Source organism: Schistocerca piceifrons, chromosome 1, assembly GCF_021461385.2.
Source record: "Schistocerca piceifrons isolate TAMUIC-IGC-003096 chromosome 1, iqSchPice1.1, whole genome shotgun sequence".
NCBI lineage: Eukaryota > Metazoa > Arthropoda > Insecta > Orthoptera > Acrididae > Schistocerca > Schistocerca piceifrons.
Genome location: NC_060138.1, coordinates 1138241311 through 1138265404, shown reverse-complemented (window position 1 = coordinate 1138265404; position 24094 = coordinate 1138241311). Strand labels below are relative to the sequence as shown.

Sequence of the window (24094 nt, the reverse complement as noted above, 5' to 3'; positions counted from 1 at the left end):
CTTCTTCCTGCGTTTGGCCTGCACCCTTTGTGACTGAAGCCCTTCTTGTGTTTTTCCCCAAGACCCTCTAACCTAAAACACCACCCAGTTCACACCACACAGCCCCTGCTACCCGTGTAGCCATCTCCTGCATATAGTGGTCACCTGACTTATTCAGCGGAACCCAAAACCCAACCACCCTTTGGCACAAGTTGAGGAATCTGCAGCCTACATGGTCGCATAACCGTGTGAGCCTCTGATTCAGACCCTCCACTCGGCTCTTTACCAGAGGTCTGCAATTGGTCCTGTCGACTATACTGCAAATGGCCAGCTCTGTTTTCATCTTGCAAGCAAGTCTGGCAGCCTTTACCACTTCTGTTAGCCGCTCGAAACCAGAGAGAATCTCTTCTGATCCAGAGTGACACACATCATTGGTACCAACGTGAGCAACCCCTGCAGTTGGTTGCACCCTGTGCTCTTCATGGCATCCAGAAGGATCCGTTACACATCTGGAATGACTCCATCCAGTATGCACACAGAGTGCACATTGGTTTTCTTTCTGTTCTTGGCAGCCATGTCCCTAAGGGGCCCCATAACGCACCTAATGTGGAAGCTCCCAACTATCAATAATCACACCCTCTGTGATTGTCCAGATCTTGCAGGCTGAGAGGTTTCCACTGAAACAGGACAGGTGACAGCATCTGGCTCAGCGACAGTGTCAGCCACAGACAGCACCTGGAACCCGCTGGTCAGACCAACCGGGGAGGCCTTACATGCGACCGCGTGGGAAGTCTTTCGCTGCCTGCTACGACCCAGGACGACCTCCTAATCGACCACAGGTGAGGGGTCGACCTCAGAGCGAGCAGTAACTGGGCTGGCCACCGGTGAAGACCAATTGAAGGACTCGGACGTGCTGGATGTCCATTAGATTCCCACGGCCAGCCCACAACAGTGGTGCTCATCCACTGCAGCCTCAAGCTGTGTAACCGAAGCCATCACAACCTAAAGCTGAGAGTGAAATGTCACCGACTCGGCTTGCATCCACATGCAACAATCGCAGTTCCTGTCCGTACTAAAGACCATGGGAAAATAAACTATGCAGATAAACAGACTATCGGCAAGTGCTGCGAACTCTACTGTAGACCCTGACGAAAACGCAGGAACTTTGTCTAATAAATTAGATTAATATGCAGAGACTCAAAAACCCAACTACCGAAGCACTCGGGTGAAACTAAATAATTCGCCCCTGATTAGCAACTTTTAATATGTCACAACATCGGTTTACTTTCCAACACAAATGAAAACAAGACAACTGTGGCTGTTGGATATTAAATAAACATTCAGAAACTCAAGAAACTAAATTATTAAAGCACACAGATTATATTATAAAATTCACTCCTGGATAGGAACTCCTGAAAGTCACAATATCGGTTATTTCCCTGCTGCTGCTGGTGTTTCAGCCAGCTACAGCTGCCTAACTGTCATCCCTGTCTTACACCCTTTTTAACTTGAGCACTTCATTCTTGGTCTTCCAGTGTCATTGTTCCCTCTTGGTTGTAGTGCATCTTGTATATTATCCATCTTTCCCTGTAGCTTTTTCTCAGAATTTCTAACTTCTTGCACCATTTTACATTGTTGAGCTCTTTTTCTAGCTCAACAAATCCTGTGCCCATGTCTTGACTTTTCTTCAGTATTGCATTCATTATCAATAGCGATTTCAGAACTGCCTCTTTGGTGTCTAACTTTCCTAAAGCTAAACTTATCCTCACCTAAAATATTGTCAATTTTCTTTATTTCTTTATTTGTTAAGCTTCCAATCATAAAATATTTCATATGGACATAGCTTACTTTGCACATTAGTACGAAATTTTAAATACGTCACATAACAGTAACATTGATTCAATAACATAAATAATTTAAGCACATGATACAGTATAATATAATACACTCCTGGAAATGGAAAAAAGAACACATTGACACCGGTGTGTCAGACCCACCATACTTGCTCCTGACACTGCGAGAGGGCTGTACAAGCAATGATCACACGCACGGCACAGCGGACACACCAGGAACCGCGGTGTTGGCCGTCGAATGGCGCTAGCTGCGCAGCATTTGTGCACCGCCGCCGTCAGTGTCAGCCAGTTTGCCGTGGCATACGGAGCTCCATCACTGTCTTTAACACTGGTAGCATGCCGCGACAGCGTGGACGTGAACCGTATGTGCAGTTGACGGACTTTGAGCGACGGCGAATAGTGGGTATGCGGGAGGCCGGGTGGACGTACCGCCGAATTGCTCAACACGTGGGGCGTGAGGTCTCCACAGTACATCGATGTTGTCACCAGTGGTCGGCGGAAGGTGCACGTGCCCGTCGACCTGGGACCGGACCGCAGCGACGCACGGATGCACGCCAAGACCGTAGGATCCTACGCAGTGCCGTAGGGGACCGCACCGCCACTTCCCAGCAAATTAGGGACACTGTTGCTCCTGGGGTATCGGCGAGGACCATTCGCAACCGTCTCCATGAAGCTGGGCTACGGTCCCGCACACCGTTAGGCCGTCTTCCGCTCACGCCCCAACATCGTGCAGCCCGCCTCCAGTGGTGTCGCGACAGGCGTGAATGGAGGGACGAATGGAGACGTGTCGTCTTCAGCGATGAGAGTCGCTTCTGCCTTGGTGCCAATGATGCCCGTATGCGTGTTTGGCGCCGTGCAGGTGAGCGCCACAATCAGGACTGCATACGACCGAGGCACACAGGGCCAACACCCGGCATCATGGTGTGGGGAGCGATCTCCTACACTGGCCGTACACCACTGGTGATCGTCGAGGGGACACTGAATAGTGCACGGTACATCCAAACCGTCATCGAACCCATCGTTCTACCATTCCTAGACCGGCAAGGGAACTTGCTGTTCCAACAGGACAATGCACGTCCGCATGTATCCCGTGCCACCCAACGTGCTCTAGAAGGTGTAAGTCAACTACCCTGGCCAGCAAGATCTCCGGATCTGTCCCCCACTGAGCATGTTTGGGACTGGATGAAGCGTCGTCTCACGCGGTCTGCACGTCCAGCACGAACGCTCGTCCAACTGAGGCGCCAGGTGGAAATGGCATGGCAAGCCGTTCCACAGGACTACATCCAGCATCTCTACGATCGTCTCCATGGGAGAATAGCAGCCTGCATTGCTGCGAAAGGTGGATATACACTGTAATAGTGCCGACATTGTGCATGCTCTGTTGCCTGTGTCTATGTGCCTGTGGTTCTGTCAGTGTGATCATGTGATGTATCTGGCCCCAGGAATGTGTCAATAAAGTTTCCCCTTCCTGGGACAATGAATTCACGGTGTTCTTATTTCAATTTCCAGGAGTGTAAATCACTGAAATACAATACATTAATATTAGAGTATAACCTAATATCTAGTACAATAGATAACAAAAACAGTTTCCTATACATAAGGAAATAATTTATATTTATGACAACAGATATTCATTTACCAAAGGAAATAATTTAAATTTATGTTAGATATTCATTTACCTTCACCTGTCTTGTAAGTATGTTTTCAAAGCCACTTTGAATTTTCGTGTTTCTTTTATTTCCTTTATGTGATGGGGAAGTTTACTGTAAATTTTTTAGCCCACTTGCAGTGGTCCATATTGTCTGAGTGTTGTGCTTGCGTGTTCACGGTGGAATTCTAACTTTTGCCTGGTATCGTGTGTGGACTTCTTGATTTGTACATACTAAGTGGTTTTTAGATTCTGAAATTTTCTTTTATGTATGTAATTATCTCAAGAATGTACAGGCATGATAGTGGTGGTATCTTCAGTGCTTTAAAAATGGGTTTGCAAGAATTTTGGGATGTGGCATTTTCAATTGCCCTAATGATCCTCTTCTATGCTATGAAACATTGCTGACACATGTTCTTTCTGATCTACTGAAGTCAAGGCTTCAGTAACAGAGTCAAAAAGGACAGTTTCTGTTGATTTGAGTTTTCTGAACACATGTTGGGTATTTGATACAGAATGATACCAATTCACTGCCTAAGTGTGATATTAATAACTGCTTATCTGGTCTGTCTAGCAGAGACTCACTCCTAGCCTTCTCGACTGATTTATTAACTGCTGTAATCGTAGTTGCTATACTGCCATGATGAATGCTAATCCCTGTTTCTATATAAACATTGTCGATAAGGTTTGGCCTCTTTGCACCTACAAAGTCCAAGATATTTCAATTGTGTGTGAGCTGCTGAGCTAGCTGCTCACGACAGTTCTCAGGAAACATGTTCAAAAGTATTTCACATGGCTGTCTATCTGTAACACCTCCACAAAGAATCCATAGACATCCCAGTCTATACTCACTAGGTTAAAGTCGTCTCCAACTAGTATTGCATGATCTGGGTGTTTATGCGCTATTGACCATATACTTTTTTGAATGAATCTAACTGTCACAGTGGAATTGGGTGGCTGGTAAAAACATCCAACAATTACATTGGTTTCATCTACACCTGTTATACATGACCAGAAAACTTCATTCTCACACTCAACTTCAACCTCACTAGAGAGAATATTTCTGTCAACTGCAATGAACACTCCCCCTCCTATGACCTCTAATCTGTGTTTCTGGTATACGTTCCATGACTCACTAAATATCTCAGAGCTTTACACTTCAAGTTTCGGCCAGATCTCGGTCCCAAGAATAATTTGAACACAAGAAATTTCCTGGAGGGCAGCAAATTCAGGAACTTTATTATGGATACTTTTATTGACAGGGAAAGAGTTTTTATTCTGAACACCATTTGACTTCCCTCGCTAAATATCAACTGGTAACATTCCTCAAAGCACCTAAAACAACTGCCTAGCCTAAAAAACCTTCATGTGCTCTCCACAAGTACTTTCTTACCCAAAGAGATAAGATAAGAGATTAGGGCTCGTACAGAGGCATATAGGCAGTCATTTTTCCCTCGTTCTGTTTGGGAGTGGAACAGGGAGAGAAGATGCTAGTTGTGGTACGAGGTACCCTCCGCCACACACCGTATGGTGGATTGTGGAGTATGTATGTAGATGTAGTGTACCCCTGGAATATCAAGGGGAGTCCTACAAATCCCCACACAATAACACAGTTCTAGAAACTTGCAGCCAAGACCAATCACAGAGTTGACAAAGCCTTTGGTTGAGACCCTCCACTAGGCTCCAAACCAAAGGATTCCAATCAACTCTGGGAACGATACTGCAAATTGTGAGCTCTGCTTGCAACCCACACGCGAGGCCAGCAGTCTTAATCACCTCCGCCAGCTGCCTGAACAACTGAGGATCGCCTCAGAACCCATGCGGCAAGCACCATTGGTGCCAATGTGTGCCACAACTTGCACATGACTGCACCCTGCTTGCTCAATAGCCGCACACTAGGCTGCCTTCACATATTGGATGAGGGCCCCTGGCAGACATATCAAGTGCACTTTGGTTTTCTTTCCAGTCCTGAACGCTGTCTGCCTAAGGGGCTCCATAACATGCCTAAAACTGGAGCTCCCAGTAATTAGTAAACACGACCCCCCCTCCCCCCGAGTGCCAGCTCATTCCCTGCTGTAAGAGCAACCACCTGTCCACCCTCTGGATGAAGGGGTGAGGCCTGGCGGCCAGTCACTCCGTCTTGAGTGACGTGAATGCGTTATCACCCACCACTCATTCTACTTTGAGGGCAGATGCACCACATCAGGAACAGTAGGAGGTGCCTCGGAAGCAGAGCCTATGGGCAAAACAAGTGACACTTGAGGTGTCCCATGCAATGTGCCACATTCTCCACCACCGCTACATCTCAAGGCAACAGCGTGAAGGTAACTGACCCTAGCCAAAAGCGCATTCAGTGTTTACGAACTGCAGGCAGCTCCACCTGCATCCGCACATGGCTTGCACACATACTAGCCATCCTAGCAAGACTAACTGAAGAAGTAAACTATAAAAGCAGACAAAAATCTAGATATGCGAGTTGCTACCCTCCTGATGTGTCACCAATGAATGCTGATGCATTAATGAGCTATGTAGCTGGCTGTTCAGTGAGCTACTAGATGAATTTAAACTTACAATAATGCAAGATTAAACCTCTTAAACAGAAAAACAGGCATGAAACTTAATAAATATACTACAATGAAAACATAGAAAATAATAAACACTTAACTTGCCATGCTGTAGTTGTATATCAGCTGAGAGCTGGAGCCATAGAGATGTCTGATCTTAGCCCAAACCTGAGAAGTAGAGGTACATAATCTGATGGTTGAAACACTGTTCTCAGCAGTCCTGTATCCATCATTTTATTAGGTGATGGGCCTGGGCAAGGAGTCATTTAAAGGCAACGAGGTGCTCCATCAATAGGTGCTGTTGATGGCAGTGGGAAGCCTGCTTATGATCTCTAATGGGCCCTGATATTTCTGATGACCACCAAGGTATTGTCTTCCATCGGAGGAGGCCTGAAGAACAGGAGATCACCAAATCAGCTGCTGATAGAATGAGTGTAATTGTATCCTGGACTGGTCGGCAACCAAAGTTGACACTCAATACTGATGAGAGCCCATCTGGGCAAGCATCCACAGGAGTGGCACTGAGGGGAGGGACAGGAAGATCAGGGAGTGGTCACTACCACACAGGTCATCGTGAGCTCTCCAGTGGATGGACAGGGGAAGGCAGGGGCTGCAAATGGAAAGGTCAATAGCTTAGAAAGTACCGTGCGCCACAGTGAAGTTTGTGGGGGTACCAATATTCAAGACGCAAAGGTCAAGTTGACCAATACGTTTTCGAGGTCTTTCCCCTGGCCAGTGATCGTGGTTCCACCCCACGAAGGGTTATGGGTGTGGAAATAATTCCAGATTAGGAAAGGAGGGGAGAGCTGAGAAACCAGTGCAAACAATATGTTCTGAGACACTTCACCATCGATGCGGAGGTAAACATTGCAGATGGTAATCTCCTGAAATGCCATTCCCTGAACAGCCACAGCCTCCAAAGGTGTATGAAGAGGCACAAGGTCACTATATAAAGTGTCCAGTGTATATGTGCAAGTTCCACCTGACAATACCCAGTATCCATGAAGGACCAGAATCCATGTTGTTAGGAACCATGTCTCCAGAAGGGCATTACAGAAGGCAGGGGAAGTGCTCAGAAGATGTCATAGCTCAGCCAGGTGGTGGAAAAAACCGCTGCAGTTACACGGGAGAATAATGTTGTTGATGAACTGTGAGGCTACGAAGGTATCACGGAATCAGGTTATGCCCTAGATCACTTGCTGCCACTGACAGAGGGGTTATGGTAGCAATATACATAGGTTCCAGGTTCTGTTGTGGTGTGTGAATCAAGGCCTCAGGGGCTGCCAGAATAACTATCTCAGCCATAGGGGTGTAACAGGTGGGATCTGGTGGCGTGGGCGCCACCGGAATGTCATTTGGAGGACTTTTTCAAGTCCTCCTTCTCCTTACAGGATTTCAACAATTGCGAGGGCTTCACTGAATCAGTTTCAGTTAAAGATGACGATCACTAAGTCCTGCAACCAGCAGTCTGTGGATCCTTCAGCAACAGGCTGGTATCCGGCTGTAGACCGGCGGAAACCTTGGTAGGAAGTGTCCCGAGAGACCCCTTCCTGGCAAGAGCAGTCAGACGAACATGATTTGTCTCCAGCTGGGAGGTGGAGATCAGTGTCCCTGGTGGCCTGTTGGTTAGGAAGCCATCGGTCCCATATTAGGCAAGGGGGGGAGCAGTAAGAGAGGAGCACCCAACCAGCAGGGGGAGAGGAGGGGGGTGGGGGGGGGGGGGTGCATGTTGACTGATTCATTAAATTAAGAGTGTATATGGGACCAAACAGTGAGGTCATCAGTCTCATGATTCCAAAGTTACTCACAGAAGAAAGAGGGTGCACTAAAAAGAGGACGGATCCAGTCACGGGAGTCAAATTATAAAATAATGAAGTCAAAACACAAACAGTAAAAGGCACAAAAGGTGACACCAAATCTAAAAACTGAAAAAAAAGAGTGGTATTTCCACAGGGGAGTGGTCATGGGGTCCCAGACCGAAAGACATGAAAAGAGGTCCCAACCACAATCACCCTGCCCCTGCTCCAAGAGTAAAGCAAACCCTTATACCTGGATATAAAAACCACTTTCAATGAGGAAACTGAGAACCAGTTCAACCATCCATGGATTGTCTGCTGATATTACATTTACGGAATCTGGAAGACTGTACTTAGCAAGAAGGGCCAAAAGAAGGGGACATTCCACCAAGATGTGGGATACCGTCATTCTAGCTTCATAACCACACTGTGGAGCTGGTTCGTTACGCAGGAGGAAACTGTGGGTGAGCCTGGTATGACCAATGTGTAGACAGCATAAAACAGTGGACTCCTTCCGAAATGAATGGAAGGAAAAGCGCCAAACTGCAGTAGACTCCTGGATTACGCGGGGTTTATTACTAAGAACAGTAGTGCACCAGACAGCATTCCACTCTTGGGCAAAGAGAGATTTAACGTAGATCCACATATCCGCACCTGCAATCTTGAAAGGGAACGGGGGTAAGTATCTGCTTCTCGAGCCAAACGGTCAGCCAGTTTACTCCCTGGGATGACCACATGACTTGAGACCCAGAGAAAGACAACTGAGTAGCACGACAAAGGAGAGAGAGAAGGGGGATGGGGGAATACACAGGGTGCATTCCAGTGAGTGGATATGGAGATCCCAATAGAGTGAGACACATGCCAACTGACAATCCCACCCAAGAGTGGTTGTCACAAGGGAGACACCTCTGATTTGCAAAGAGGACAGGTTACACGGGATGGTCAATGAATTGGCGAATGGCGATTGCATAAGAAAGCAGAACTTGGCTCTGTCGTATTTGTAGAGGGGGAATCCCCACTTCTGTGAGGAGACTGTCAAGGGGACTAGTGCGAAAGCCACCAATAGCCAGATGCACCCCACAATGGTGAAAAGGGTCAAGTAGTTGCAGAGTGGAAAAAGCCACTGAGCCATAAACCTGGCTACCATAATCTAGTCTGGAAAACACCAGAGCACAGTAAAGATGGAGAAGTTCAGTAAAGATGGAGAAGAGTGGTCGGTATGCACCCCAAGATGTGTGGGTCAGGAGGCAGAGCATTAAGCTTCTGCATGCATGTAGTATTTAGGTGGTGAATACAGGACAGCCATGTCAGCTTTTTATAAGAAATAAAGCCCAAGAAACAGAACTGTGCTACAATATCGACGATCTAGTCGCCCAAATAAAGTTCTGGATCACAGGGTGGGCTGTGGGTCGGTGACAAAAATGCATAACCCACGTTTTGGAGGGAGAAAACTGGAAGCCACGGGAGATGGGAACTTACCCTCTCTCCAGATAGATTTGAAAATGGCAATGACAAGATGTTGGCAATCCAGCAATGGGTGTTTGAGCATTTGGCTATGGATGCACTCTAGCCCTGGAGCCATGTCAAAGCAAAGGGGTGTGGCACTGGGGAATTCTCACTCACTGAATGGAGCATTATATGGCTCTAGGTAATGCGTATGAAAGGTACATGAATTCGTTCTACCCACTACTTGAGGGCACAAAATTCAGGCTGATGATTATTAGCTGCAGAGGCTTAAGCTTAATACAGGGCAAAATATTCAGCAACAGCATCCGGGTCAGTGTAGACAACACCATGCAAGAAGATACCAGGTACACTTCTGCAGCACTGGTGGCTATAGAGACAGCGAACCTTTACCCAAACCTGCGATGGAGGGTACGTTGTCCAATGGTAGTAACATAGCATTCTTGTTTCTGTCGTTTTACTAGGTGACAGCCTAGGAACAGAGCTGTTTAAATGCAATGAGGTGCTCCATTGATATATGTCGCTTGTGGTGTTGGAATGCCTGTCTGCAATTTTTGAAGTCCGCCAAGGCACTGTCTTCCAATAGGAGGATCTCAAGGAATAGGGAGTCCCTAAGCCTGCTGCCAATATAATGGCTGTGGTCGTGCTCTGGACAGCTGCGTCAATACCTTCATGTGGCAGGGTGCTAAGGGTTACAGCAGAGGCAAAGGCATCCCAGTCAGCATTGTTCAGAGCCCATCTAGATGGACGCCCAAGTGAGTGATGCTGAGGGAGGAACAGGATGAATGGAAAATGATCACTATCACACAAGTCATCACAGACTCTCCAATAGGTGGAGGGATGAAGACCAGGGCTGTAAATCAAAAAATCAATGACCGATTGAAATCCACGTGACACACTGATGTGTGTGGGCACACTGGTATTAAAATAATAATAATAATAATAATAATAATAATAATAATAATAATATTAACTCTGCAAGTAAAGTTCTCAATAGCTTTACTGCGACCATTGGTTGTAGTCCCACCCAACAAAGAGTTGTCAGCATTGAAGTCACACAAAATGTGGAAGGATAGGGGGAGTTGAAAAATCAGTACAGACGACGTGTTCCAACACACTAGACAATCGGGACGGAGATACACATTAACAGAAAGTAAAATAATCCAGACATATTCTCACACGAACAGCCACAGCCTCCTAAGTAGCATCGAGTGGCACATGTTTACTGTAGACAAGAGTTCAGGCTATACATGCAAACTCTGCCAAATGCTGTTGTCATAATTGGCTTTATTATTAAAATAGCCCCAAAAGCTGCGGAGGGGAAGGGGGGCTGCAGACCTAGTAGCCAGGTTTCCTACAGGGCATTGCAGGAAACAGGGGAAACGCGTAAGAGATATCTTAGCTTAGCCTGGTAGTTGCAGAAACTGCTATAGTTCCACTGGAGAATCATCATATAAGTATCCTGTGGGGGGTGAAGGGACTAAGGAGGTGCGTCATTCCCCAGGGTCACCTGTGCCACCGGTTGCGAGGATACGGCATCAATACACATCAGTTCTGAATCAGGGCGAGGATACGGCATCAATACACATCAGTTCTGAATCAGGTTCTGTGGAGGGATCCAGTGCCACAGAGGCTAGCAGGAACTCTGTATTTGGCACAAAGTTGGAACATGCACGGTATGATGGCATGGGGACCACTGATATCTCTGCCCCTGAGGTCATCTTTTTTTACCCCCCCCCCCCCCCCCTCCCCCTCCTCCTCGAACGATTTCAATAGCTATAATGGCTTGTCTGCCCCAGTTTCAGGGACAGAGGGGGAACGTGAATCCCTACAACCAGCAACCTGTCACTTCTTCAGCCACTGGCTGGTATCCATTTGGAGATCATCAGAATCCTGAGAGGGAAGTGTCGAGAGGGAAGGATGGCCCCCAACCCCCTAGGGAGGGTGTGTAGTCAAGCGGCCCTGTGGGCCCGACATACAAGGCACAAAGGGTGGGGGGTACTGATGCTAGAGGGGAAGACGACGACGCAGCACAAGCAAACGTCACTGTCATACGTACAGGATGCAACACTCTTATTTCTTCTTGGCCTCCTGATATGTGAGATGATCACGAGTCTTGTATTCTTGAATTTTCTTTTCTCTTTGGAATGCAGTGCAGTCCAGTAAACAGAGGGAACAGTGCTCCCTGTGGGGGAGGGGAGGGGTTGGAAGGAGTGAGGGGGAAGAGGGATGGCATTAAAGAGCAACTGCCCTCCACAATCCATACAGACAGGGCTGAAGCACCAAATGGGAGGGGAAACATACAATTTCACATTGCATCCATATACCATTACCTTGAACTTTTTAGGCAACGAGTCACCCTCAAAGGCCAAGATGAAGGCTCCAGTATCAATCACATTGCTCTTTGATCCCCACTGGACATGATGGACAAAATGCACATCCCGTCATTTCAGACTGACATGTAACTCGTCATTGGTCTGTAAAAGGAGATCGGGGTGGAAGATGATACCCTGTTATTGAAGGAGGGGGTGGGGAGGGAGGGGGGTGAAAGTTGTCACCTTGCTTATCACAGGCAAGCAGTGCCCACAACTGAACTGGGTATGCCATTTTAATCAGAAATGAATCACTTTTCATTTGTGAAAACACTGCTACTTCCCCAAACCTGTTCTCCAGGTGTTCAACAAATAATAATAGCTTTGGGGCCAAAAAGGAATACCTATTGGTACCAGAATAAACTTAGTACTGGCAGGAGTATTTCTTGCCTTGACCAACAACCTCACTGCAGTGGTAACACTGGTTCCTGTCAGATCACAGAATTTAAGCTTCGTCAGGCTTTGCTAGCACTTGGTTGGCTTATTGTCCAGATCTGCTGAGCATCATTGGCAAGCGGGGGCCCTCAGCCTGCCAGACCAGTTTCTTCAGTATCTCAGTTGACACTCTGGGGTGCATGCAGCCTCGTGATGCCAATTGAGGAGCTACTCGACTGAATAGTAGCAGCTCCAGTCACATAAAACCATCATAACGACCAGGAAAGTGGTGTGCCGACCACACGCCCCTCCTATTCGCATTCTCAGTTGAGGATGACACGGCGGTCACTTGGTCTCAATGGGCCACTTGTGACCTGAAGACAGAATGCTTAGTGCTTGCTTAGTGCTCAGTTGACACTCTCCCATTCATGCTGCCTTTCTCTGTATACTTTCAATATCCTCTATTAGTCCTCTATGGCAAGGAACCCACACATTTGAGCAATATTCCAGAATGGGTCGAATGAGTGATTTGTAAGCAATCTCCTTTGTACACTGATCACACTTCCCCAGTATTCTACCAATAAACCGAAGTCTAACACTTGCTTTATTCACAACTGAGCTATGTGATCATTCCATTTCATATCCCTCCAAAGTGTTACATCAAGGTATTTGTGTGAGTTGGCTGTTTCCAATTGTGACTCACTGATATACAGTCACAGGATACATTTTTTGTTTTGTGAAGTGCAAAATTTTACATTTCTTAACATTTAAATTAACTTGCCAATCTTTGCACCTGTTTGAAATATTAACAGGATTTGACTGAATATGTATGCAACTTTTTTCAGATAGTATTTCATTACAGGTAACTGTATCATCTGCAAAAAGTCTGAGGTTACTATTAATATTGTGCACAAGCTCATTAATATACAACATGAACAGCAAGGTTCCCAACACATTTCCCTGGAGCACACCCTTAGTTGCTTCTATATCTGACAATGAGCTTCCATCCAAGATAACATGTTGTGCTCCCTACCAAAAAGTTCTCAGTCCAGTCACAAATTTCACTTGATACTCTGTATGAGCGAATATTTCACAATAAGTTACTTGGGACTTTGTGCTAGGCAAGATATCCGTGACAACTGCAAGCTACGTAAGGGGCGAATGCCGCAGAGTATCAGTATAACTGAAATGGGATTCAATCCAGACCAGACAACTTATTTGTTTTCAACTATTTCTGTTACTTCCCCGCACAGGGACCCCAATTACTATGTCCTCCATATGGGAGCCTGTAAAATAGTCAAACGACAGTATGTTTGTATGATCCTCCTGAGTGAATGATTTCTTAAATGCAATATATAAAACTTCAGTTTTCCTTTTGCTGTCCTCTATTGTCACACCAGTCTGGTGAACAAGTGACTCGATAGAAGCCTTAAACCCTCCCAGTAATTTTATGCAAGACCAAAATTTTCTCAGATTCTCAGCAAGATCTTTTGCTAAGGTATGACAGTGGCAGTTGTACACTCAGCACGTCAATGTTTTTACAGGCAGACGAATCTCTACTACCCCTTGCTTGCCATCACCTAAACTTTTTTCAATAACTTCACAATTTTGTTATTAAACCACAGTGGGTCTTTTCCAACCTTAATCCACTTGCTCAGCAAATATGTCTTCACAGTGTGATTTGCAATCTTTTTAAACCTTCCTCGTAACTTCTCTACATCAATCATAATGGAACTAAATGACAACCTTTCATTGTCTAAGTGGGACACTAATAACTGCTTTTCTGCTCATTCTAGCAAAAATACTCTCCTGGCCTTCTTGAGTGATTTTTTAACAATCATCATTCTGTTATCATCATCACTAATCCCTGTATCTATACTGACACCCTTGGCAAGAGCAGACCTGTTTGTAACTACAAGGTTTCAAATTTGTCCATTATGTGTGGACTGTCAAACTAATTGCTTAAGGCTTTTTAGAAAATTGTGTTCGAAAGTACTTCATAAGATTGAATGTCCATACCATCTGCAATGAATCCATAGAAATCCCAGTCTATACTCGATAGGTTGAAGTGACTTCAGACTATTGCATGATCTCTTTATTTCCATGCTACTGAGCATATTTTCTTTAACTTATTCTAAATTTGAATAATTACAGTTTTTTAAGTGTTGGGAGAGACGAGACAGTCTGTGAAATAGTCCCTGAAAACTACATTGAACAGATAGTTTGGAACCCCTACCATGAAGGAAAAACATTAAATCTAATGGCAACAAATAGACCTGACCACTTTGAGAATGGCCACATCGAAACTGGTATCAGTGATCATGAGGTAGCTGTAGCAACAAAGATTACCAAAGCACAAAGGGCAACTTAAAAAAGTTGATGAATTTATATGTTTGGTAAACTAGATAAGGAAGTAGTAGGCTACTGTTGTATATCAGTGAGGGACTTGAAACTTGCAGCTCAGAACAGGATCAGGTACAGGAACTACAGCTAAAGTTCAAGAGAACAGTTCACCACACACTGAATAGACGTGTCCGATAGAACAATTCAACAGATGGTGGAAGACCTTTCATGGTATACAGTCTCTCTAAAGAAACTCCTAAAAAAAGCAGACTACCAGGTAATAGGTGTAAAACAAAGCAGAGAGCTGTAGATATATAGAGGCTGAACGAAATGCATTTCATTGTCAAGAGAGCAATGCACGAAGTCATCAATGACTACCTTAGCAGAATATCGTCAAAACATCTTTCACAAAACTCAAAAAAAAAAAATTCTGGACATATATAAAGGCTGTTAGTGGCACCAAAGTTAGTGTCTAGTCACTCGCAGATGAGACTGCTATAGAAATTGAGGGTAGCAAAGCAAAAGCAGAAATATTCACTCATTTTTCAACTATTCTTCTAAAAAAAAGAAAGCCCAGGAATATTGCCCCAATTTAATTCTCGTGCCACTGAAAAGATAGTGAAACAGTTATCAGTGTCAGTGGCATTTAGAAACAGCAGAAAATGTTGAAATTGAATGAAGCTCCAGGGCCCAATGGAATCCCTAAAAGATTCTATTCTGAATTTATGGCTGAGTTAGCCCCCTCTTAACTGTAATCTACTGAAGACCACTCAAACAAAAAAACACACCCAGTAGCTGGAAGAAAGCAAATGTCACACTAGCACAAATGATGTATAGAACTACCTTTCAATATATTTGATATCCATCTGTTGCAGAATCTTGGACCATTCCTGAGCTCAAACATAATGAGGTATCTTGAACGGGATGACCCCGTCCATGGCAACTAGCATGAATTCTGAAAAAAATCAATCATGTGAAACCTAACTCTCATTTTTCTAATATGACACACCAAAAGCCATGGACCAAAGCACTCTGATGCAGCATTTCTCAATTTCTAAAAAGCATTTGACTTGGTTGCACACCTACAGTTATTGTCAAAAGAATAATCATATGGGGCATAAAGAGATATTTGTGACTGAGCTGAGAACTTTTGGTAGGGGGATGGATCATGTTATCTTGGACGGAGAGTCATCAACAGATGCAGAACTAACTTCAGCAGTGCCTTAGGGAAGTGTTGGGACCCTTCCTGTTCATACTGTATACTAACGACCTTGTAGACAGTATTAATAGTAACCTCAGACTTTTTGCTAGATGATTACCTATAATGACGTACTGTCAGCGAAGCTGCATACATAGATCTTCATAAGATTTCAAACTAATGCAAAGATTGGCAACTTGTTTTGAATGTTCAGAAATTTAGAACTGCGCAGTTCACAAATCGAAGAAATATAGAATACTATGACTATAATATCAGTGAGTCACACTTGGAATAGGTCAACTCATACAAATACCTGGTTGTAACATTTTGCAGACTGTACATCACATAGGTTCAGTTATGTTAAAAGCAGGTGACAGACTGTGGTTTGTTGGTAGTAGAATACCAGGGAAATGCAATCAGTCTACAGAGAAGACTGCATAGAACACACTTTTGCAACTAATCATAAACTGTTGCTTAAGTGTCTGGGGGACATGAACAGGACTGCCATGGCACGTCAAATGGACACAAAGGTCAGCATGGTTCTTCACAGGTTTGTTTGACCCATGGGAAAGGCACGAAGATGCTGAAAAAAATGCTCTGCCAGACGCAAATTGTCCTACGTGAAAACCTACTTAGAACCAACTTTTAAGTGCTGAATCTAGAAATATATTACAAGCCCCTATGTACCACCACCGAAGGGATCGTGAAGACAAGCTTGGACTAGTAACAGCACATAGAGGTATTAAAGCAATTATTCTTCCAATTATTTACATGTGAACGGAATGGTAGAAAGCATTAATAACTGGCACAATGGGACATGCCTTCTGCCAAGCACTTTTTGCAGGGTACAGATGTAGAATGATGGTTTCACTTATAGGTGGGGCATAGGAACTAACATACCTTGACACAGATTGACTATGGGATCAAAATATGTGTTAGATGGGTCCAAAAGACTACATTTAAGCAAAAATGAAACACCACTGCACTGCTTTTTATGGGGCTGGGAGCACCTACCATTTTTCTGTCGATATGAAAAGCCATCAAATACCTGTCTGTGACCATGGGCAAGTTAGCACATCCAGTCACACAACATGCTGCTCAGCACATCATGGTCACTAGATGGTTCACAACCTGTGCATTTGGTTCCATATCCTCTTTCCATCCACCTCTGCCACAGCTCGCACCATCTCATATGGCTGTGTGTACTCCAGGACTCAAGTTTCTTTTTACTTGAAATAATTTCTAGTGCTTTCTTCTGGGGAAACAGCACAATCATGCTTTAGGAAGGAGCAGCTCAGACAGCCAACAGATAACGTGACTGTGGAGCAACACAGAGTTTACTGGTTCCATGTATTCCATTTTCAACATTTTCCAAATTGTTCAGGAAGCAACAATATTTTGACTTTCGCAAAGTTATTCATAACGTGTAGTAATAAATTAACATTATATTGTAACAGTTCCTCTACTACCCAAAATTATACAATTCAATCATTATGTAGTCACACTTTTCTTAAACTAATATACTACTTAGTTGGCACAGTAAGAGCATTAGTTTCTTGTACTGCAAAAAGGCGTCCATTCGTTTAGTGAACAATGCTGTAACATCTGAAAACTGTATTTGCACCTCCTGATTCTCATAGGAGCCCACAAGGGGGAAAATGGGCACTTTCCACCTCCACCTCCACCTCCACCTCCCCCCCATTCAACCATCCTTGGAATCTGGAATACAGAATTTTTATTCGAATGCAATGAATGAATAAGCATCAATTCTCTGGGATATATTTTTGGTGACACCTAAAAAACTTAATTCTTATCGCATGACACTTTTAGAAATAGATCAACTATTTTATATGAAAAATGGTAATTTTAGTGTCTTGACACCTCATCCTCCCTGTCTGGATGAATTTCTGCGGACGCCAATGCTGATGCTTTTAACTTTGTACAGGACCGAGTTCAAATACGTGATAACATATCCCAACCTCTACATTAAACAGCTCACTGTATAGATGTAAACTATTCTCATCATCGTAATTCGGTGGCAGAGAGCAGCATCACACCTTTACCCACACTACATCCTTGGCATAACTGCAAACGCCTAACATCACAGTGTATCCGCGATTCGTAGTCACTGACAATGGACACAAACCAATGTCCCATTGATAACACGAGGAGAACGTCTTAAGCAAGTTGGTAGACAACACATAGCTGGTAAGGCAGATTGCATATATGAAATTCAAAGCTCTGTCGTTTTACTTGCGGTCATAGCAAATTCGGTTTACAGCAATATCACGTAATTTAATGTCTACAACTCATAAAGACAAGAAAACGTTGAAAAAACAAACACTTGATAATGAATCAACACACATCTAATCATTATACCTGAATCATAATGTCAAAGTGACAGCACAAAGCACCCACAACATAAATAGCGTACACAACTGATTCGTTAGTCCCGCGCTTTTATGAAGCGTACTAAGATTACGTATATACAGAGAAAACACACTTCCACAGAAATTGAAAAATTGCAAATTTCAATAACCACCTTTCCAAGCGACAGTTGAGGTCGGAAAAGGACGTCGTCTCCAGATGAAAATGTGGTGACTGATCAGTTGATTTTCGTTTCTTTTTCTCGGCGTACTGTCCTTTGGAACAGCATCCAACTCAGAAAATATCAAACTACTGAATTGCAGATTCGAATATCAGTAATATTAGGAAAAGAAAGGTACTGTAAAGATGACATCTTGAGTTGCAGGCAGGCACAACGAAAAGACTGTTACAATTGTCTTTCGGCCCAAGCTCTCTTCAGAAAAGAAAATAAAAGAAAACACACACTCACACTCTCACAAGAGAGCACACCTTACACACATATGACCGCCATCTCTGGCAGCACCAACCGGAATGCAGCTGTCACGACTTGCGAAAACAGCAATCTGGAGTTGAACGGGGTAGGGGGAAAGACATTAGGGTACGTGTGGGGGGGAACAGAAGAACGTTTTCTGGTGGAACGTGCAGGGCCTAGATAGAGGCATGACAACACTGCCAGGCGCATCGTCGGGTGGCAGTGAGACTGGTGGTGGGGTGGGGAGCGGGGGAGCAGAAAAGGAGAGGAGTAGGGAAGGGGAAAGACGGGCAGTTATGTTGGCGAGGGGAGCACACAATGAGGATGAAGGGACATGAATAGAGAGAATGTGATTGGACAGAGGAGGTTGAAACGGTTGGGTGTAGAGTTACCAGAGGAGGGGAGAATATAGATGACACGGTTTCTGAACCAGCTATTGAATTATGCTGAGTTGTATGTTGTGCCACAGGATGGTCTAATCTTCTCTTGACCACAGTTTGGCTGTGGCTGTTCATCCTAGTGGACAGCTAGTTAGTAGTCATAACAATATAGAAAGTGGTGCAATGATTGCAGCAAACCTGGTACATGACATAGCTGCTTTCACAGGTGGCCCAAACTCTGGTGGAGTAGGGTAAGCCTGTGACAGGACTAGAATAAGAAGTGCTTGATGGGTGCATTGGACAGGTCTTACAACTGCGTCTTCCACTGCTGTATCATCCATGTGGCAAGGGGTTGGGATTTGGAGTGTCACAGCGGTGCATTAGCCTGTTGTGGAGGTTGTGTGGGTGACAGAATACCATTTTAGAAGGGGTGGGAAGGGTCTTGGTTAAGATGTCCCTCATTTGAGGGCATGGTGATAGGTAATCAAGACCCTGACAAAGGATATGGTTTAGTTGTTCTAGTCTGGAATGGAACAGACACAGCCAAGGGAGGGTCCGAGGGGTTCAGACTCCCACTGTCACCTAAATGAGATTCCATTTGATCTAGTTTCTGCATTGTGAAATTGAAGGTATTTTGATTTTCAATCATATGACAAAAACTGGATATGCACTATCGATAATCAACAAGGCTATCGACAAATTTAAACTACTAAAAGCACTATTGGCTATCGCCCATTTTTCCTTTCTTTCTTGTATTTCAATGCCCCATATAGGGCGAGCTGGTAGAAGCATAGGCGCCGCTCTTCAGCTGAGAGGCAGACACTAAGTACACAACATGGACACATTTAAAACAACATAAAGGAGGAAATAAGGCGAAACAGGCATATAAAAAGGGAAACATACCGGACGATAGAGTAAAAAAGGGGGTGACTGCAAAAATGGTGATCAAGATCTAAAAGCTGTACACAAAAAACTATACACTGTGACGATTAAAAGAAACACAAGACGAAGGATGGCGTAGCACATAACAATCGCTGGTAGTAACACTATGTACAAGTCTAGGATACGATTAAAATCAGAGCTCTTGATGTCATGAGGGAACAACACCAAACACAACACTGACATAGTGCACCGACGATGATGAACAAACTGAGAGGATCTGCCAGGGGGATGAAGACGAGGGATAAGGGAAGAAAGGGAGGAGGGGTGGTGCCACAGGGAGGAGGGGGAGACGGGCGAGTGGTGCCCCAAAGGGGGCTGGGGAGGGAAGGATGTGAGAGGGAAACAGTTGAAGAGGTGGTGCAAACTCAGGGGGAGAAGGAGGAAAATCCACTCTAGGAGAAGGAGGGGAGAGGAAGAAGGGGGACATGGGAATGGGTGGAAGAAGGCTAGACTACAGTTGGTAGGAAGGATAGATGTCACGGCGAAGTTCAACATCCAGGAGGGGGAGGTGCTGGAAACTGTCCTGACGAAGGAGATGGAGGGTGTGGAGGTGGAGAGAGGAAGGTATACAGCGATAGAGGCGCGGCAATGGGTGGTGGTGGAGACGAAGGAGGAAACCAGGGCGTGGGGGATCAAGTCTGCAGACAGTGTAAAGGATGTGGATACGTTGGAGGAAAAGAAGGAGGTGGGGGAAGGGGATGACGTCATATAGGAGTCGTGTGGGGGAAGAAAGGCGGATATGGAAGGCAAGGCAGAGCACATGGCGTTCTAGGATTTGGATGGCCTTATAAAAGCAGAGTGGAGGTCGGGCAGCGGAGATCCAGGCAACGCTGGCATAACAGAGGATAGGATGGATGAGGGATTTGTAGGTGTGGAGGATGGTGGAATGATGCAATCCCCATGTCCGGCTAGACAAGAGTTTCAGGAGGTAGAGGCGGGAAACAGCCATCTGCTGGATGGTCAGGAGATGATGGGTCCAGGTGAGGTGATGGTCGAGGGTGAAGCCAAGGTATCTCAGAGTGGGGGTGAGCTGGATTGGATGACCATAAATGGTTAGGTAGAAATCATGGAGATGGAAGGAGTGGGTGGTGTGGCCTATGACGATTGCCTGGGTTTTGGTTACACCAAGCGGTGAACTGGTCAAGGTGGGTTTGGAGTGTGTGATGGGACCATTGTAGGGTAGGATGGAGAGCCAGGAAGGCGGTGTCATCAGCATATTTGAGGGTGTGGACAGGTGTGGGTGGCTTGGGCATATCTGCAATGTACAGGAGATACAAGAGAGGGGAGAGGACGGAGGCCTGGGGGATGCCAGCAGTGGGATAAAAGATACGGGAGTTTGTATCATGGAGGGTGACATAGGAAGGATGGCCTGAAAGGAAGGAAGCGACCGGATGTACAAAATTGATAGGCAGGGCGTAGGCTTGGATTTTAAAGAAGAGACTGGGATGCCATAAGCAGCCATAGTCATTTTGAAGGTCGAGAGAAACAAAACTGGTGGAGCGACAGAAGTTAAGTTGGAGGGAGAGAAGGTGGACAAGGTTAAGGAGTTGGTCTTTGGCAGAGAAGGAGGGTCGGAAGCCACACTGGGTAAGGGGGAGGAGGTGGTGTTGATTAACATGGTGATGGATACGACGGAAGAGGATGGATTCGAAGACCTTACTGAAAATGTAGGAGAGGCAGATGGGATGATACAAAGAGGCGTTGGAAGGGGGTTTGTTGGGTTTGAGGAATAAGAGGACGTGGGAAGTCTTCCACAGCTCGGGGTAGAAGCCAGTAGAGAGGATGATGCTGTATAAATTGGCAAGAACAGTCAGGAAGGAGAAGGGGCATTCTCCGTGGTGGTGGTAGATGACACAGTCATGCCCAGGGGCTGTGTTCCATTTTGACTGGAGGATAAGTTTAATGTCATGTGCTGTGACTGGAATGTTTGTGCTGGAGAGGGGCAACTGTCCCAAGTACTGGAGACTGGCAGCAAATGGAGCGACCAAGGTATCAGCACGTCCTGTGACTGTGGGGAAAAGGGAATAATGAAAGTGGAGATCATCAGGGATAGAGAAGCCCTCAGAAAGGTGGGAAGCGAAGTTGTTGGCCTTACTGAGGTTGTCGATGGCGGCGGGAGTAGTAAGTGGAGGGAGCAGAGTCGACATTTATGCACTTCTGGGGATTTTTGGAGAGGGCAGGCTGGGAGGAGGGAAGAGGGATGGGGAGGCATGGTGGAGATGCTAGGAGGTGTGGTTGGTTCTGTGGTGGCAATGGTGGCCCAATGTGACGTGATGAGGACGGGGGAGGCAGATGATGAAGTGACAGGGGGTTAGGAGGAGGGTAGCCGACCACATGAGCGGCTGCAGCAGAGGTGGCAGCAGGGGCAGGAGTGGGAGCTGTTGCAGGTGTGGAGGATGGGGAAAGGGTGTAGATGTGGGGGTAAACAACAGGGGAGGAGATGGGAGTATGGGTGAGTGGGGGGAGGTTAGGCGAGGGGTAAGTGGGGAGGCCAGGGGTGGCACTCCACGAAGTGATAGTGGAAGTGGAGAGGGGCAGTGTACATGACAGTGGAGATGGGAAGGCTCATGAGGGACAGAGAGCGATGGACAGACAGATGGTGACGGATGGACAGCAGGTAGTGGCGAGCACTGTGAGGCGGCGGCGGCAGCAGCGAGTACCGGATGGCGGTGGCGAGCTCCAGATGGCGGCAGCGACCTCCGGGCGGTAGCTAACAGATGGGCAGGCAAGTAGGCAGGAGGACAGACGAACGGACGGACGGACAACAACAGCGGCAGGCGGCGGCGAGCACTGGGTGGCGGTGACTGACAGAAACGGCGGATGGCAGACGGCAGAGACCACCGGGTGGCGGCGACGGTGGACGAACGACAGTGGCCGGTTGGCAGGCAGGCAGGCAGGGAGGCAGATGGACGGACGGACGGACGGACAGACGGCAACAGCAAAGGGCTCTTCCAAACTGTAGATTGCACCCTGAGAGTAGCCCAGGCAGAGCCTTCCTTTGACTTCGATGGAGGAGATCCAAGCCTCGAGGTGCTATCACCCATCCTTACTTACATGCCTTGACAGGCATATACATTACGAAAAATACTGAGGCTGCCCTTCCTTCAAAGATATGCTTTGGTTGAATCACCTGTGTAAGGCCATATGGGATTTCGTCGAGCTCGTATTTCATATCTTTTGTATAATAATAATAATAATAATAATAATGTCGTGAGATGAGGGCCTCCCGTCGGGTAGACTGTTCGCCTGGTGCAAGTCTTTCGATTTGACGCCACTTCGGCGACTTGCGCGTCGATGGGGATGAAATGATGATGATTAGGACAACACAACACCCAGTCCCTGAGCGCAGAAAATCTCTGACCCAGCTGGAAATCGAACCCAGGCACTTAGGATTGACATTCTGTCGCGCTGACCACTCAGGTACCAGGGCCAGACATCTTTTGTATTATAACCATATTATTACATGTGTTCTATAAATAAATTTTGTTCCAAACCACTTGTACATTGGGAAGCTAATGAATTATTTGTGTTTAAAGATTTCAGGGAACATGTGGCATGGGACAAAGCTCTATACTGCTATTGGTCAGTCTCGTGTTGTGGGCAGCATTCTCAGCAGTGGATGAGGATGACGACTTGCAATCGTGGAAGTTCTGGTTCGAGTCCTGCCACCTGCAAAAAAATTTGTTATTCACATTCACAGTTCTGAGAGCATAAGAGTGTTGTCATTGTCAATAATTTACAAACTAAGCTTGAAACACGAAAATGCGAGCGAATATTCAAAAATCATTGATTATCTGGTGAAAAAACAACCACCCATTGTCAGAAAAAAACACGAAAAATAATGAAAATTGAGAAAGAATTAAAAGATGACTAAAACTCACTGTCAGCACACTACAAATTATAATACAAAATTTACAAGCTAATTATTCTGGGTGACTTCTTTTCCAAACAAGAATGTCTTCAAATTAAGCACATATTCGGACGAAATATATTTTGGTACTGGTGAAAGGCATATTTCTGATGGTGTTTCATTTACCTTCAAGAACAAAGGAACTGTAATTTTTCGCACAAGTTAGAACATACTTCACACGACCAGCACATTTATTTAGCTGTCGGGAGCTACTGTCTAACTATTATTTGTAAAATATTTCGTTACATAAATAACTAATATGTAGCAGATAGGCTCTCATTTTCAAAGACAGAAAATACAGCAATAGTTGTAATTTTTCGCACAAATTAAAACATATTTCATACAATCAGCACATTTACGTAGCATTGGGGAAGCTTCTTGAGTAATTTTCGTACTATATACCGCTACATAAATAACGAGAACAAAGTGGG

The 24094-nt window shown here is 45.4% G+C and overlaps 1 protein-coding gene across 3 annotated transcripts in view; it reads right to left on the bottom strand.

Annotated features, from left to right (window-relative positions):
• LOC124801001 (kinetochore protein NUF2 homolog) overlaps positions 1 to 18433 on the bottom strand; it is a 101563-nt gene extending 83130 nt beyond the window's left edge. Inside the window, exon 1 of one of the 3 annotated variants that reach the window (XM_047263041.1) lies at positions 18135 to 18433. Coding sequence is in view for 1 of the 3 variants with exons in the window: in XM_047263040.1 (XP_047118996.1) it covers positions 17972 to 17980 (9 nt within the window). In the remaining 2 variants the exon portion in view is untranslated. Of the gene's footprint in view, positions 1 to 6144; positions 6376 to 17971; positions 18091 to 18134 lie in introns of those variants that run through there. The other 2 variants (XM_047263040.1, XM_047263042.1) reach the window with 2 other exon arrangements.
• Between the last annotated feature and the right edge of the window lie 5661 nt (positions 18434 to 24094).